At 52.3% G+C, this 13924-nt stretch overlaps 4 protein-coding genes across 4 annotated transcripts; all 4 read left to right on the forward strand.

Moving 5' to 3' along the window:
• Positions 1-512: 512 nt before the first annotated feature.
• On the forward strand, positions 513-1664 carry BX661DRAFT_2761 (uncharacterized protein). The gene has a single exon (XM_051539029.1). The coding sequence runs from the start codon at positions 835-837 to the stop codon at positions 1486-1488; it is 654 nt and encodes a 217-aa protein (XP_051395039.1). The 5' UTR covers positions 513-834; the 3' UTR covers positions 1489-1664.
• Positions 1665-1839: 175 nt separating this feature from the next.
• Positions 1840-4590, forward strand: BX661DRAFT_192640 (H(+)-ATPase; the record flags this gene model as incomplete). Its single annotated transcript, XM_051537721.1, has 1 exon — positions 1840-4590. One exon carries the CDS (start codon positions 1840-1842, stop codon positions 4588-4590), a length of 2751 nt encoding a protein of 916 aa, XP_051395040.1.
• Positions 4591-5728: 1138 nt separating this feature from the next.
• Positions 5729-9146, forward strand: BX661DRAFT_167881 (uncharacterized protein; the record flags this gene model as incomplete). The annotated part of the gene is made up of 2 exons (XM_051533374.1): positions 5729-5792; positions 5977-9146. The coding sequence occupies 2 exons, from the start codon at positions 5729-5731 to the stop codon at positions 9144-9146; spliced, it is 3234 nt and encodes a 1077-aa protein (XP_051395041.1).
• Positions 9147-10134: 988 nt separating this feature from the next.
• On the forward strand, positions 10135-13490 carry BX661DRAFT_175266 (histidine phosphatase superfamily). Its single transcript, XM_051534027.1, has 3 exons — positions 10135-10228; positions 11381-11979; positions 12027-13490. The coding sequence occupies exons 1-3, from the start codon at positions 10162-10164 to the stop codon at positions 13149-13151; spliced, it is 1791 nt and encodes a 596-aa protein (XP_051395042.1). The 5' UTR covers positions 10135-10161; the 3' UTR covers positions 13152-13490.
• Positions 13491-13924: the final 434 nt, after the last annotated feature.

Consider the following 13924-nt stretch of genomic DNA (forward strand, 5'->3'; position numbering starts at 1 on the left):
TGTATTTTATGTGCTTCGAGCACACACAGTCTGGAATCCGTCATCTACCCACCACACTCTTTTTGACGCAAGTGCATTTATTGCGGTCGGTTTGCTGGCTGGGTCTGGTTTTTACGAGCACGAGCGTGGAAGGCGCCAAGTCATCTCGGAGCTGCTTGCAAATAATGAATTATGTGCGCATTCAGTTTAATGGCCTTTTGCGCAACCGAAATGATTCAACTGTTCTTCCCTAAACTTATACTACTATCATTACTATCGCCTGAATCGCGAGTGCAAGGTCCCAAACAAGCTAAGAATATAGAACAACTGGGCGCCATACTGTGCCCTTGGCGCGCTCCACACAGATCAAGAATTTGTGCCGCATTCATGCGTAACGCCGCTTTGTCTGTTCCCACTCCATTCAATCCAATGCTTATCGATAGGGTCGATTCTCATCAAATTAATTGGACAATAAACAATAAACAATAAACATTGAGCAATTGTTCTTTATGCTGATGTGCGCTGGCTTCTTATCAACTGAATATCATCGAGCAATTGTGATACTTTTCAACCGCTTATGTGGGTTGCCAGTCAGAGTATATTGGCGCGCCGTTCCTTGGCAGTATTTTTTTTTTAAAAAAAGCAACAATGCCTGGCCTAACTTATTCGAATTGAATAGCAACACAAAACGCATAATTGCGCTTTCGCTGGGCCAAGCCGGCCAATAAAAGTGCTGTCCTCAAAATATAGTCAACAGTGCCAAACCTTTTGCACGCCTGCAAATGTAAAAAAAATAGCTTGGACAATCTTTTTCCGCAGCTTTTAAAGTCCGATTGTGCTTCGGAGTATAGGCCAATGAAAACGATTTGCCCACGGCTTGAGCGCGATCACACAAATACGTCATGCCACATTTCCTTCCAAATGCATTTTGCAAAACGATACAGCAGCGGAGGGGGGGTGTATACTGCCGCCACCATTAACCCACCCTCTTGTTGCTTCCTTTGCACATTCTCTAATTACAATCTGGCATTCATCAATTGGCAGCAAAGGAAAAAGGAACAACCGCGAGCACAAGCGTGGCCACGCTGCAATAAATATCGCAGGCGCCGCCGGCTCCATTTGCTGACAGACAACAAAAATAAGGACATTTATAACAATTCTTTTTCTCATCATCGTCCTTTTGTAACAACTATACTTTTTTGCTCATCAACCACAGTAGCTGCTGGTTATATTTCTCTTTGTTCTGTCGCTTGTTCTGCCACACCTTTGATTCTGCCTCTGCAAGCTCGGGAATTGCCGGCTTGCTGTAAAGTCAAATACTGTGTTGTCTCTGTTCCACGTTATCCCCGTGTCCCTTCTTCAAATCACACTTTTCTATTTTTCCTTCCTTTCATCTTTTTTGTTTTTCCCCCTCCTACCTCCCACGTTGGCAAGCGCCCTGTTTTTATTCTGAACTTTGCTCTTTACACACCACATTGTTTCTCTTTGGCGAGGGGCAGTTTAATATAGCGCATTACTAGCCAAATAAGAGGAGGTTTGACGTTTGGCGTTTGACACTTGTCATTTGTCGTTTGGCACCCGCTAGGTCTTTAGATTCCTAGCCGCACATTTTGTATTTTCATTTCTTAAATATCTTAACTTTTGCACCTGCACCAATCTGCACCAATTTGTACCAATCTGCCTACCAGCCAGCCAGCCAGCCTGTCAATCCATTTACCGATACAATAATTTAGGCGGTTTGGTGGTATACAAATAGAGGATCGCCAGTGCCACTGCCACTGCCTCTGTCTCTGCCTCTGCTGCGACACACATACACACACATACACACACTTGCACAAACCAACTTTCTAGCGATACGCAATGAGCTCCTTTGAAAAAAAGGCCGCCAACGAAAAGAACGCCGAGTTTGAGGACCACCATCATGTGGAGGTTAGCGACGAGCTGTCTCCCGAGCTCGAGGCACTGCTGAAGACGGAGCCATTAAATGGCCTGTCCGATGTGGAGGTTGCCGAGCGCATAGCGCAGTTCGGCAAAAACGAGATTACCGAAAAAAAGACCAACCCGTTTTTAAAGTTTCTGTCCTACTTCACGGGTGCCATTGCCTACCTCATCGAGCTGGCATTCATTCTGTCAGGCGTTGTTGAGGACTGGGTTGACTTTGGCATTATCGGCGCATTGCTCGTCATCAACGCTTTGATTGGCTTTATCGAGGAGTCCAAGGCTGACGCGGCCTTGGACGCGCTCAAGAACACCCTGGCGCTCAAGTCGCGCGTGTACCGCGATGGCAAGCTGGTCGAGGTTGAGTCAAGCACGCTTGTTCCGGGCGACATCATTGCAGTGCGGCTGGGCGATATTGTCCCGGCCGACGCGCGGCTGCTGGGCATCAGCGTTGATGGGTCTGACTCGGAAGTCAACCTGCAGATTGACCAGTCGGCGCTGACCGGCGAGTCGTTGCCAGTCGAAAAGAGGAAGGGTGACACAATCTATTCGTCGTCAATTTGCAAGCAAGGCCAAATGCTGGCGGTCGTCACAAAGACCGGCGCCAACACGTTCATTGGGCGCGCAGCCAACCTCATCTCGATTACAAACGAACAGGGCCACTTCCAGAAAATTGTCAACCAGATCGGAAACTTTTTGGTTGCTATCACGCTGACAATGGTCGTCATCATTTTCATCTATCTTCTTGTGCGGCGCAAGAGCGAGGTCGACAGGCTGAGAAAAAAGGACGTGTTTGATGTCCTGCGCGATGTGCTGGTGCTGACGGTTGCTGCTATTCCTGTCGGTCTCCCCACAGTCATGTCGGTCACCATGGCTGTTGGCGCCAAGCAGCTCGCAGCCAAGCAGGTAATTGTCAAGCGACTGACTGCCGTCGAGGAGATGGCTTCAGTGTCAGTGCTGTGCAGCGACAAAACTGGCACACTCACACTCAACAAGCTTACATTTGACGAGCCATACCTCAAGCCAGGATTCACCAAGGAGGACCTCCTGCTGTATTCATACCTGGCCTCGGAGCCCGGTGCCAACGACCCCATTGAGATGGCTGTGCGCACGGCCGCCAAGCGCGATGTGCCACTTCTTTCCGAGTGCACGGGTCACATAATTCCTGGATTCAAGGTAACGTCGTTCCTGCCGTTCAACCCGTCAACTAAGCTGACACAGGCAACTGTCATCGACCATCATGCCAACGAGACATTCAAGGTGGCCAAGGGCGCGCCTCAGGTCATAGTCAAGCTTGTCGGCGGCGACAACGAAGCCACGCATGCTGTAAACCTGCTCGCACGCCGCGGTCTGCGCGCTCTTGGAGTTGCACGCACAGTGCCAGGCACACTTGACTCGTGGCAGCTCATTGGCATGATTTCGCTGCTTGACCCACCGCGCCCCGACTCAGCCGAGACAATCCGCCGCTGCGAGGAGATGGGTGTTGTCGTCAAGATGGTGACAGGCGATCAGCTCATTATTGCCAAGGAAGTGGCCGCGCGCCTGGGAATGAACCGCGCCATTCTCGACGCAAGCAGCTTGACCGACCCGGATGCTACCGATGAGCAGCTGGCCGACCGCTGTTTGCACGCAGATGGGTTTGCGCAGGTCATTCCCGAACACAAGTACCGTGTCGTCGAGCTACTCCAGTCAAAGGGGTTGCTTGTTGGCATGACTGGCGACGGCGTTAACGACGCGCCTGCGCTCAAGAAGGCCAACGTCGGCATTGCTGTTCATGACTGTACCGACGCCGCTCGCTCGGCAGCCGATATAGTGCTTTTGGCGCCAGGCCTTTCGACAATTGTTGACGGCATTCTCACCTCGCGCGCCATCTTTCAGCGCATGCGCTCGTACGCGCTGTACCGAATCACGTCCACAGTGCACTTCCTGATTTTCTTTTTTATCATCACACTGGCATTCCGCTGGCAAATGAAGGCCGTTCTGCTCATCTTCATTGCTGTGCTCAACGACGCTGCGACTCTTGTAATCTCGGTCGACAACGCCCAGATTTCACGCCGTCCCGACAAGTGGCGCATTGGCCAGCTCATCACAATGTCTGTGATCCTGGGCTGCTTCCTGACTGCGCTCTCATTTGCAGTGTTTTTTGTTGCCCGCGACGTCTTCAACATTCCGTCCGACGCCGACAAGCAGTCCGACGACGAAACCAAGGACGGCCGCATGGAGACCATCATCTACCTCAATGTGTCCTCTGCCCCGCATTTTACAATCTTTTCAACTCGTTTGGCCGGTTTCTTCTGGGAGAACCTGCCCTCGCTGACGTTCACTGCCGCCATTCTGGCCACGCAGGTCTTTGCCATGCTCATATCGATCTTTGGCATCAACAAGCTGACGACCTCCATCGGCGCTGGCTGGGGTATTTCACTGATCGCCGTCTCGCTGGCCTACTTTGTCGTTCTTGATGCCATCAAGGTCTTTATTTTCCGTATCTGGAGCTTTGAGCTCACTGTCAAGCTGTGGCCCACACGCGCCCGCAAGGATCAGTTGCGCCACAGGAAGGAGCGCCGGGTTACAGAAGAGCGTGTCCAAGGCAATGTTGCCAAGCTGCGCAGAATCTCCAAGGCCATTTATGCGGTCAGCGCGTTCAAGAAGGCTGGTCAAAATACCGCTCGTTGAGACTGTCGTCAGGTTTAGCGTTGGCACCAAAAACAGGACCGAGACCGGGGCCGCTGTGACTGTTACTATCACAGTGCATAGCCAAATTTAATACTCTTTTCATACTTTACTCATTTCTTTGGAGTTTTGAAACAAAACGCCCTTTCATTTTACGCAACAATAGTCTTTTTTTTACTTAAAGCTGCGCAAATGAGCTGACTCGCTGATCAGCATTTTCTGAAGTCATGCGTGTCTAGATTAGAAATCTAATCTTTTTTACGCATGTCCCCATTACAAAGTAATAAAAAATACGAGCACAAAAAAAGATGCCTTATAAGCAAGGAACTATAATTAGGTGCACTGGACAATAACGTCCACACTTTGCTCAGAGAAAATAGATCCATAGATACACTTGCTCCTTTGACAAAACCCTGTCCTGTGTTAAGCAACTGGCAGCAATAACCGCCATAATATGTGGATAAATCAATCTGTGCACTGCCTGTGGGGATAATTGGACATAGCAGAGAGCGCCTCCTTGGCTTTGCGCCCAGCTGGTTCTGCTGCTGCTAAGTCTCTGCCAAATGATCGCATTTAATTTCCTACCTTTGACAAAAGATAATGCGCTGTTAACGCACTTTACCTTTTAACAAAATATAAAGGTAGGCGCGTAAACATAATCATCTCCAACGTTACCATGCAGGTTGGGGATTTGTTACAGTGTTATTTTTTATTTTCAAGTTTCGTTGTTTGTTTCCTTCGTCCCAATTTTAAATTCAAATTACCATTTGTTCTTTTTTAATTCACCCCTTTCACGTTGCTAATTTTGTCGAGCAAAGGCAAAATATCTAATACTACAGCACTGTCTTGGTCACCCATTTGACCAATTCACCCGCTCGCTTGCTCATTCGCTTACTCGCCCCCTCGCTTAATTCTCTTTACTTTTCTCATTGCTATATTCCAACCCAACGTGTCCTCATAGCAGTGTCACCTGCAAATTTGCCACCACAGCTGTGAATTCCAGCAACACTTGTTTATTTTTCTATAGTCAACAGCGCGCGCCATTCCACCCGCTTTTCTCCCCCGCACACGAACATTCTCCATTTGGCAATCTGAATTGCTATTTATCCGTATTTCGACTTGGAATTGCTGATTCCAGGCAATGAGCGCTGGTGGGTATCGGTTCATCGACGCGTCTTCACCAGCAAATGCTAGCGATCCAAAAGGTGAGTTTGAATTCGACCGCTTTCATTTTCCACTGGGACTCGCTTTGACACAGCCAAGGCGCTCAGGCGGGAATGGGCAAGCCCAAATTCCATGGCAAGGCTCTGTCTTAACTGCAGCTTTACTTCATATTATGCACATGTATGTATTAATGTCGCTGTTATTTTTTGCTCGGCTCGGTGGTAGGAATTGATGGCAGCATAAACACCAGCAGGAACAACCCATCATTGAAAATCCTTGTTGCGAACACCTGGCAGAATTTAAGTTCCGGCTCCGGCTCTGGCCATAAGCCGTTCCAAAGCAACGCGAGCTACATGTCAACGCCTCAGAGCCTGACATCACCGATTACTCGACACGATTCGAGCTGCGTATCTGCCATTACGGGCGCCGGCTGCAAGTCAAATATTTTGGTAAAGAACGGCCGCGATCCGCGAAGCAGCACGCATGGCCGTTCGTGGCGTGAGAAGCAGCAGGACGCCCTTGGCTTGTGGTTTTTGCGCACGCCTTTATTCGAGCATGACTCTTGCTCAACTCGCAGCCCTTCCAAATGTGTGATTGTCGTTTCGGATATGACTCCACTTGTGACATCGGAAAGGCTGCGCACGCACTTTATGACCTACGGAGCGGTGGGTACCATTCGCCTGGGCTATGACCCATCCACAGGAATGAGTATGGGTATTGCACGGGTGGAGTTTGTGTTATCTCCAAGTGCGCCGCATCCACGCTTAGCCGCAGCCGACGCAATCAGACAGGGCCAGATGGTCCAAGCCGGAGACCTGCCGGCAACAGTGGCCCTGGACCTTGGCGGCCACTTTGACGAGCTGCAACAGGCGTTCTTACGCAGAGCCAGGGAACTATCCCGGCACAATTCGGGCGACGGCGACGGCGACAGCGCCAGTGCAGGCGCAGGTGTAGATTCAATTGCAGCATGGTCTGCGCCTCAGCGGCCAGCGTCACCGTCGCCCGGAGTCGACAATGGCGACATGTCATTTTCTCGCCGCTCGCACCCTGGTATAAGTGCAATTAGGGTGCCCCGCTCGAGTATATCCTTTTCTCAGAACACAGAGAGCGACGTGATGCGCCATTTTGAGCGCTTCCGACCGACCGGTATTGTGCGCGATGGCGGATACTGGTACGTGTTGTTCAACTCGGACAGGGATGCACACAGATGCCAGCGACTCAGCGATAAACAGCGTTTTGCCGGGCATCCAATTGATGTCGATATTTACGAGCCAGCAGACAGGACCCGGTTGGCCGAGTTGGATGCCCTGTCCACCAGGCAGTTATCGCAGCAGCAGCAGTTGCCACCATTGTCATTGTCATTGCCGCGACCACAGGCGCCTGTGGTGCCTGGCCAGCGCGCAGCTACTGGGCTTGATTTGGAAATCAGCAGCAGCAGCACACCGTCGCTGGGTCCTAGCCGGAGCCAAGGACTGGAGGCACGCATGTTTGAAGAATCTGACCCCGAGCTGCATGAGCTCACTCACGAGCTGTTGCTGCGCGAATTGTCCGGCGCCTTTTTGCAAGACTTGCAACGGCAGCGGCTGCATGCGTTGATATCCGATTTTCTGCGGACGCCTAAGACCCACACAGCCATTGGCGGCTCTGGTCGCCCAACAGAGGTTAGGGGCGCGATCTGCAAGCAGCAGCCTGTAGACACCGCATCAATGCTCAAGCGGATGGCGAGAAAGAGTGCACTGAGCAGCGAGATGACAAAGCCCATAACCGCCGTCTTGGCAGAGCTCCCAAGCTTCCGCCGAGGTGCTAACGGAAAGACATCGTCTCTGTCTCACAAGGCTGAAAGCGCCAAGGAAGCTGGGCGAGAGCGCACGCCGAAAAGAGCTTTGCCGCGGGGTCGTTCAATGGACTCCAACGAATCTGCATCCGCGTCTAATTCTGCCTTTAGCGACGGCGATGACTCTGATGCGCCGTTTGAAGGCAGCAGAAATACCATGCGTCGACGCCTGGTGAGCAAGGGCACAACCAAACCTCCAAACATTGTACGTGGGCTTGGCAGCTCGGACGCTGAGCCGCACAAGATCAGCAGTGCGACTGCGCGCCAGCCCACAAGACGGCATGCGCTGGACAGCGACGGCTCGGCATTTGGCGATTATTCAAGCGACGAGGATGAGGCCCGAGCTCAGGATGACGACGGCGACGACAATGCTAATGACAATTACAATGAGGACATGGGTGACTTGGCTATTGTCCCGCAGCGGAGGGGCAAGAAAAGGGCACTCGAATCCAAGCAACCCAAGAAGGTGGTCCCGCAAAAGCGCGCTAGGCGAGTCAGCCAGATGCCAGTTGTTGAGTCGTCCCAACCCGGGACGCCACTTGCAGGGCTGCTGGGCATGCAAACACAAACGCGGATTGACGAGGACATGGCGCCTGATGTGCCGGTGCACTCAACAGGATCGGCGCGCACCGAGGGATATTATCCGATCAATTCTAAAATGAAGGGCGTCTACTTGCCGCAGCTGCATTCACAGCTGCATTGGGCCGCTAGCTTTTTTGGCGGCACTGATGCAGCTGTCGCGTCGCGGCTGCGCGGGTTTGCCGAGAAATCCAAGGGGGCGAGTAGCAATGGTCGCGGTGTCGGTGCCAGCGGCGCATCGGCCGACGGCACAGCCCGTAGCACTCGTGGCGGGGGCTCTAGCATGAGTGAGGCCAGCCTGTACTACTCGCTTTCCCATGCCAGCATGGGCTCATCGTCGCGCACACATCGTGCGACAAATAGGAAGCTGCGGGCCGAGTTCAGCATGGGCATCCGCAGCATGGGCGAGGGCAGCAGCGGTGCGGCAGGCGGTAATGTACCGGGCGGCAGCAGCGGTCTGGCTGGGGATGGCAGCACCGGCAGCAGCGGCAGCATTGTCGGCAGCGGCGGCGACGGCGGGTCAGATCTCTTGAGGTTTAACCAGCTTGAGTCACGGACAAAGCGGCTTCGTTTTTCCAAAAGCGCCATCCACGACTGGGGGCTGTTTGCCTCGGAGCCGATATTCCAGGGTGAGTTTGTGATAGAGTATATAGGCGAGCGCATTCGAGCGCAACTGGCAGATCTGCGCGAGGAGCACTACGAGCGCGAGGGCATCGGCAGTAGCTACCTGTTCAGAGTTGACGACGAGACAGTAGTCGACGCTACAAAGTGTGGTAACGTCGCACGTTTTGTCAACCATAGCTGTGAGCCCAACTGCATTGCCAAGACAATTGTGGCCGACGGCACGAAACGCATTGTGATTTACGCCAGCCACGACATTCAGGTGGGCGAGGAGGTCACCTATGATTACAAGTTCCCACCCGAAGAGGACAAGATCCCTTGCTTGTGCGGTGCTGCTAACTGCCGTGGCTATCTAAACTAAAGTGAGTTAAGCTGAAATATAGACACTGGGAAATGATATGGTACAGTAGTTGTCCTTTTTTGGTTTCCAGTTTACTGGTGCTTTTCTGCATTTGAGGCGCCAGAGCTTGGCGCAATTAGTCTGAATTTAATGACCGGCCTTTCTGAACTGTTTTTTTTCGTCAATTATGAAATAAATTATTCGGCAATAGCATTGGCCTCGTTAGCGCAGTGTGCACGATCATGGATATATTTTCCTCAGCCTAGTGCCCACGCGTGTATGGTTGGGGACACGCAACTTTGCGTGGTGTTTTCGCGTTTTAATGTTATTTAATTTGTTTTTATTGGGGTTTATTGGTGTTTTTATTAATGTGGCGAGTGTTGGCCAGACAATCGCCCTGTGGCAACCAATGCAGGCGCAGGCCAAGCAATCTAGGACAATTGTTTTGTTTGTTTACGTGCGCCATCTGCGCAGCGCTCTGATCACCAAAATCACGACATGTGCGCGCAACCACTGAGACCAACAGTTGTGAATCATATTTAAATTCTTTTTTCCTTGCTGTTGGTGCATGCTCAACTTTTCAACTTTTCAACTGTCCTTTGCTCAGTTCTTTCTTATTGTTATTGTTATTGTTATTTTTTTTAAAAATCCCTTCATCCAACGTGGTATTGCGCCTTCGCGTTTTCAGCAGTGCCTTTTTTGACTGCTTTTAGCCTTCAGTTCTGCAGCCGCTCTCTGGCATACACTCAACCAACAGCACAGGCCAAGCCCGCGCCCAAGCCTAATAGTAACGGCATAAGCAAATACGCATACACCCACACAGACAAACAAATATAGACATGAGGTAAAGTAACCGCTGCTCTTGCTTTGACTATGTATGCGCTGCATCCAAATTACACAATACTGACCATTCGGCTGTCTGCGCACCAGCGTTTGCGGTCATTCTTTCGTTTACGTTTACTCGCTTTGGACATGTAGTGAACGTCTGCGCCGTATACCGTATGATGACCTCAACACAACCGAAGGCGCGAGTCCGATGGGGCAGTTTTTCGACACACCCCGGTTTGCAAACACAGTGCCGTTCTTTCGCTTTCAGCGCTTTGGTAAGCACATCACCCACTCACTTTCACAAGAAATCACTTTCTTTTCAATCTACCCAAAAAGCTGCACTTTGGGGAGGTAGTCTTTCCGTTTTTTTCCTTCTCCAACGACTGGCGCGGCGAGCGGGCCTGTCTACTGGCAAAATATAGCACAGGGGCAACACCTTTTGCCTCCACCGCCACTGCCACCACTGCTGCTGGTGCTGCTGCTGTCGCTGGTATCACACAGACACATACTGCCGGTGCGCACGCCACAACAGTACCAGGCTATGTTGCAATTTTCAAAAGCAGCAGTGGTTTTCTGGTGAGGATGGCTGTAAGAGAAGATAAAATCACTTAGCTTGATGACTCAGCCGCGTCTCCCGTATGTGGGTTGAAGACAAATACACATATATTATTAGTTCATGGCATGGCATGGCATGGAATGGCATCGCATCGCATCGCATCGCATAACATGGCAGCTGTTGCTTGATCGCAGAAAGTTGTCGCTTGATTGACGCCATCGATAGCGATGGCGGCGGCGATGGTGGCGATAGTTGGGGAGATAGTTGGGGAGATGTCTGGCGCACGTCCCCCCTTTGGATTGTCAGATTGTCTTTCTTATTATTTTATTCCTCCACCCGTCTGCCAGAATCGCTGGCATTGGTGCAATGGCGAGACGAACGCTTGCATGATGCCGCTCCATGTTCATTGCTTCTCGCGCCGCCGCCGCCACCACGCGCGCGCTCAATTGGCTGATCGCGCGCGTAGCAAGCATCACCTCAACATCGTTCAACTCATTTGTCTCTTTCCCCAAACGCCGCCAGGCAGCAAAGGCCAACGAGCACAAATCGCCTCCCGCGCCATATAATTTTTGCTCTTGCGCGCCTTTTTGAATAGGCCTTTATTTGCCGCGTTCCTTCTTTTTACTGCCCGCCCCACAGTGTTTCTCTTTTTCTTCTCTCTCTCTCTCTACATCTCTCCTCCAAGCCCATTCCATTCCACGCATTTTGTTGCCTTCTCCCCTCATAGAGCGCAAACGCGTGTTCTATCTATTGCTCCCCACTGCACACAGCCTAACCATCCATTGTCTCTGCAGCTGCAATCACTCTAATCACCGCTCTCTGCCTTCACACATACACGCACACACACACCCATCACATATGCTTACACTAGGGCACAGCGATGCGCGCACCGACAGCGACCACAAGCTGGTTGTCGTCATGGTCGGCCTTCCTGCGCGCGGAAAGAGCTATATTGTCAAAAAGCTTAAGCGCTATTTGTCCTGGCTCGGCTTCCAGACCAAAATATTCAACGTCGGCGACCGTCGCCGCCTGGCCGGATCCACAGATGAGTATGAATGCCCGAGCAGCGGCCACACCAGCCGCGCCAACCACCCAGAGACAATAAGGCAAGGCGCCAGCAAAAAGAAGAAAAATCAGCAGCAGCACCAGCCGAATCAGCCGAATCAGCCGAATCAGCAGTGCGCCGACTGCAGCCGCTCCGGATCCTCACGGGCATTCTCTACAGCCGGCGTATGCGCTTCCTCGTGCGCGCATTGCGACACGCGGCACTCATCGGCGTTCTTTGACCCCAGCAACAAAAAGGCAAAGCAACTGCGCGAGCAGGTTGCCATGGACGTGTTTGAGGACCTGCTGCGGTGGCTGCAGGCCGGCGGCCAGATCGCCATCCATGACGCGACCAACTCGACGATCGAGCGGCGAAGCGCGCTGATAAATCGGCTCAAGAGCGAGGCCGATGTCAACCTGCTGTTTGTCGAGAGCATCTGCACAGACAAGGACATCATCAACCGCAACATCAGAATGAAGACGCAGAGCCCGACTACATTGGCATGGACCCTGACGTCGCCGAGGCCGACTTCCGTGCCCGTCTGCGCAACTATGAGAGCGCATATAAAAGCATCGGCGCGGCCGAAGAAAAGTACGACGTACAGTACTGCAAGATCATCGACGTCGGCAAGAAGGTCATCGCGTACAACATCCAGGGCTTCCTGGAGAGCCAGGTCGTCTTCTATCTGATGAACATGAACCTGGATCCCCGCGTGATCTACATCACCCGCCACGGTGAGAGCGAGGATAACGCGGCAGGCCGCATTGGCGGCGACGCTACGCTCGCGCCTGGCGGCGAAAAGTATGCCAAGGCACTGGCCCGCTTTATCGACCGCCGCCGCCTGGAGTTTGCCAGCGAGGTCGACGAGCAGAACCACCGGCTGGCGCAGTTCATGGCCAGCGGCAACAGCAGCGAGCCGGAGAGTGAGGCCTCGCAGTCGAGCTCTGCCAGCACTGAGTACTCATCGTTGCGCCTACGCATCAAGCCCGACTTTGAGATCTGGACATCGATGCTCCGCCGCACCATGGAGACTGTTGAGCACTTTGACTCGCAGAAATACCGCATCAAGAACATCCGCTCGCTCAACGAAATCTACGCCGGCAAATGCGAGGGCATGACCTACGAAGAGATTGCTGCACGGTACCCCGACGAGTTTGAGGCTCGCCAACTGGACAAGTTCTACTACAGGTACCCGGGCATTGGCGGCGAGTCGTACGCCGACGTCGTGCTGCGCCTGCAGCAGGTCATTGTTGAGCTGGAGCGCATTCGCCACTCAGTGCTGCTTGTCACGCACCGCGCGATGGCACGCACGCTGCTCTCGTATTTCATGGACGTCCCAACTACACACATGCCCGACATGGAGCTGCCTCTGGGCCACGTCTACAGCTGCGAGCCGAGGCCCTTCGGCAACTATCTGCGCGTATGGCGATACGACGCCGACCTCGACGCCTTCGAGGAGGTCGATGCCTCGTCCGCCCTGAAAATCCAGTACCCGAAGATCCTGGCTGGGTCGCGGCAGAGCACGTCTTCTGAGAACAACGACCAACACAACCTGCTGCCGTCGCCGGCCGAGACGTCATACTCAACCAGCCACTGAGCTGAGCCAAGGCTGGAAAATGGGCAGCGGAGCCAAAAAGGAAAGCGAGAAGCTGGAAGCGGGAGCGGAGCAGACCCAATGCAAATGCGAATGTGGATGCTAGCGCTAGTGTTAATGCCAACTCTGCTATTTGATTTTGAATATGCGCTTGCAATAGCCACAGCGACAGGCGCTTTATGTACATATTTTTTTTGGTCTCGCCTTTCTCTTTCTTTCACCTTTGCCATTGCCCATCCGCTCGCTCCTCATTTACCCTCCACCTATAGTAATTGGGGGAGGGTTAATACAATTTTTTCTTCAGTATAGCTGTTAACCAATTTCCTTTTCTTTATTTTTCCTCTTCTTTATTTTTCCTCTTCTATTGTTCAAGATAAAATTATTTTTTCAGCCACTACACCCTTCTACTTCTAATAGTGTCGCTGATGCAGGCGATGCGCTCAACGCCATTTATCCTGCTAGCCGGCCTTGTCGGGATCGACATGGCCTTGCAGCTACATGCAGCCGGCCCTACTCTGCACCCCATTTCGGGATTATCCGAAGTGCTTGCTGTAAGCGCTGGCACAGCAAAGCCAGCTCGCCAGGCCACACCAGCAACAGCAACATCGACAGAAATAGAAACACAAACCGCACACTTAATAGCACTCGCCCAAATTGGAGATAAAATACCCAAATCCAGCAATCAGCGGTGCCGACATGCAATACGCCGCTCACAAAGCTGTGCGTACATCCGTGAGCACTGCGCAGAATACGGAAGCGGCATTGCCAGCTACATC

Source organism: Kickxella alabastrina (genome assembly GCF_025024165.1).
Source record: "Kickxella alabastrina strain RSA 675 chromosome Unknown BX661scaffold_1, whole genome shotgun sequence".
NCBI classification, from domain to species: domain Eukaryota; kingdom Fungi; phylum Kickxellomycota; class Kickxellomycetes; order Kickxellales; family Kickxellaceae; genus Kickxella; species Kickxella alabastrina.

Excerpts from the sequence above, each read along its gene's own strand:
- BX661DRAFT_2761 (XM_051539029.1), top strand. The coding sequence starts at position 835 with ATGAAAACGATTTGCCCACGGCTTGAGCGCGATCACACAAATACGTCA.
- BX661DRAFT_175266 (XM_051534027.1), top strand. The coding sequence starts at position 10,162 with ATGGGGCAGTTTTTCGACACACCCCGGTTTGCAAACACAGTGCCGTTC. Across the intron at positions 10,229-11,380 it reads CTTTCGCTTTCAGCGCTTTG|GGCACAGCGATGCGCGCACC; the intron begins GTAAGCACATCA and ends TGCTTACACTAG. Across the intron at positions 11,980-12,026 it reads CCGATGTCAACCTGCTGTTT|AATGAAGACGCAGAGCCCGA; the intron begins GTCGAGAGCATC and ends CCGCAACATCAG.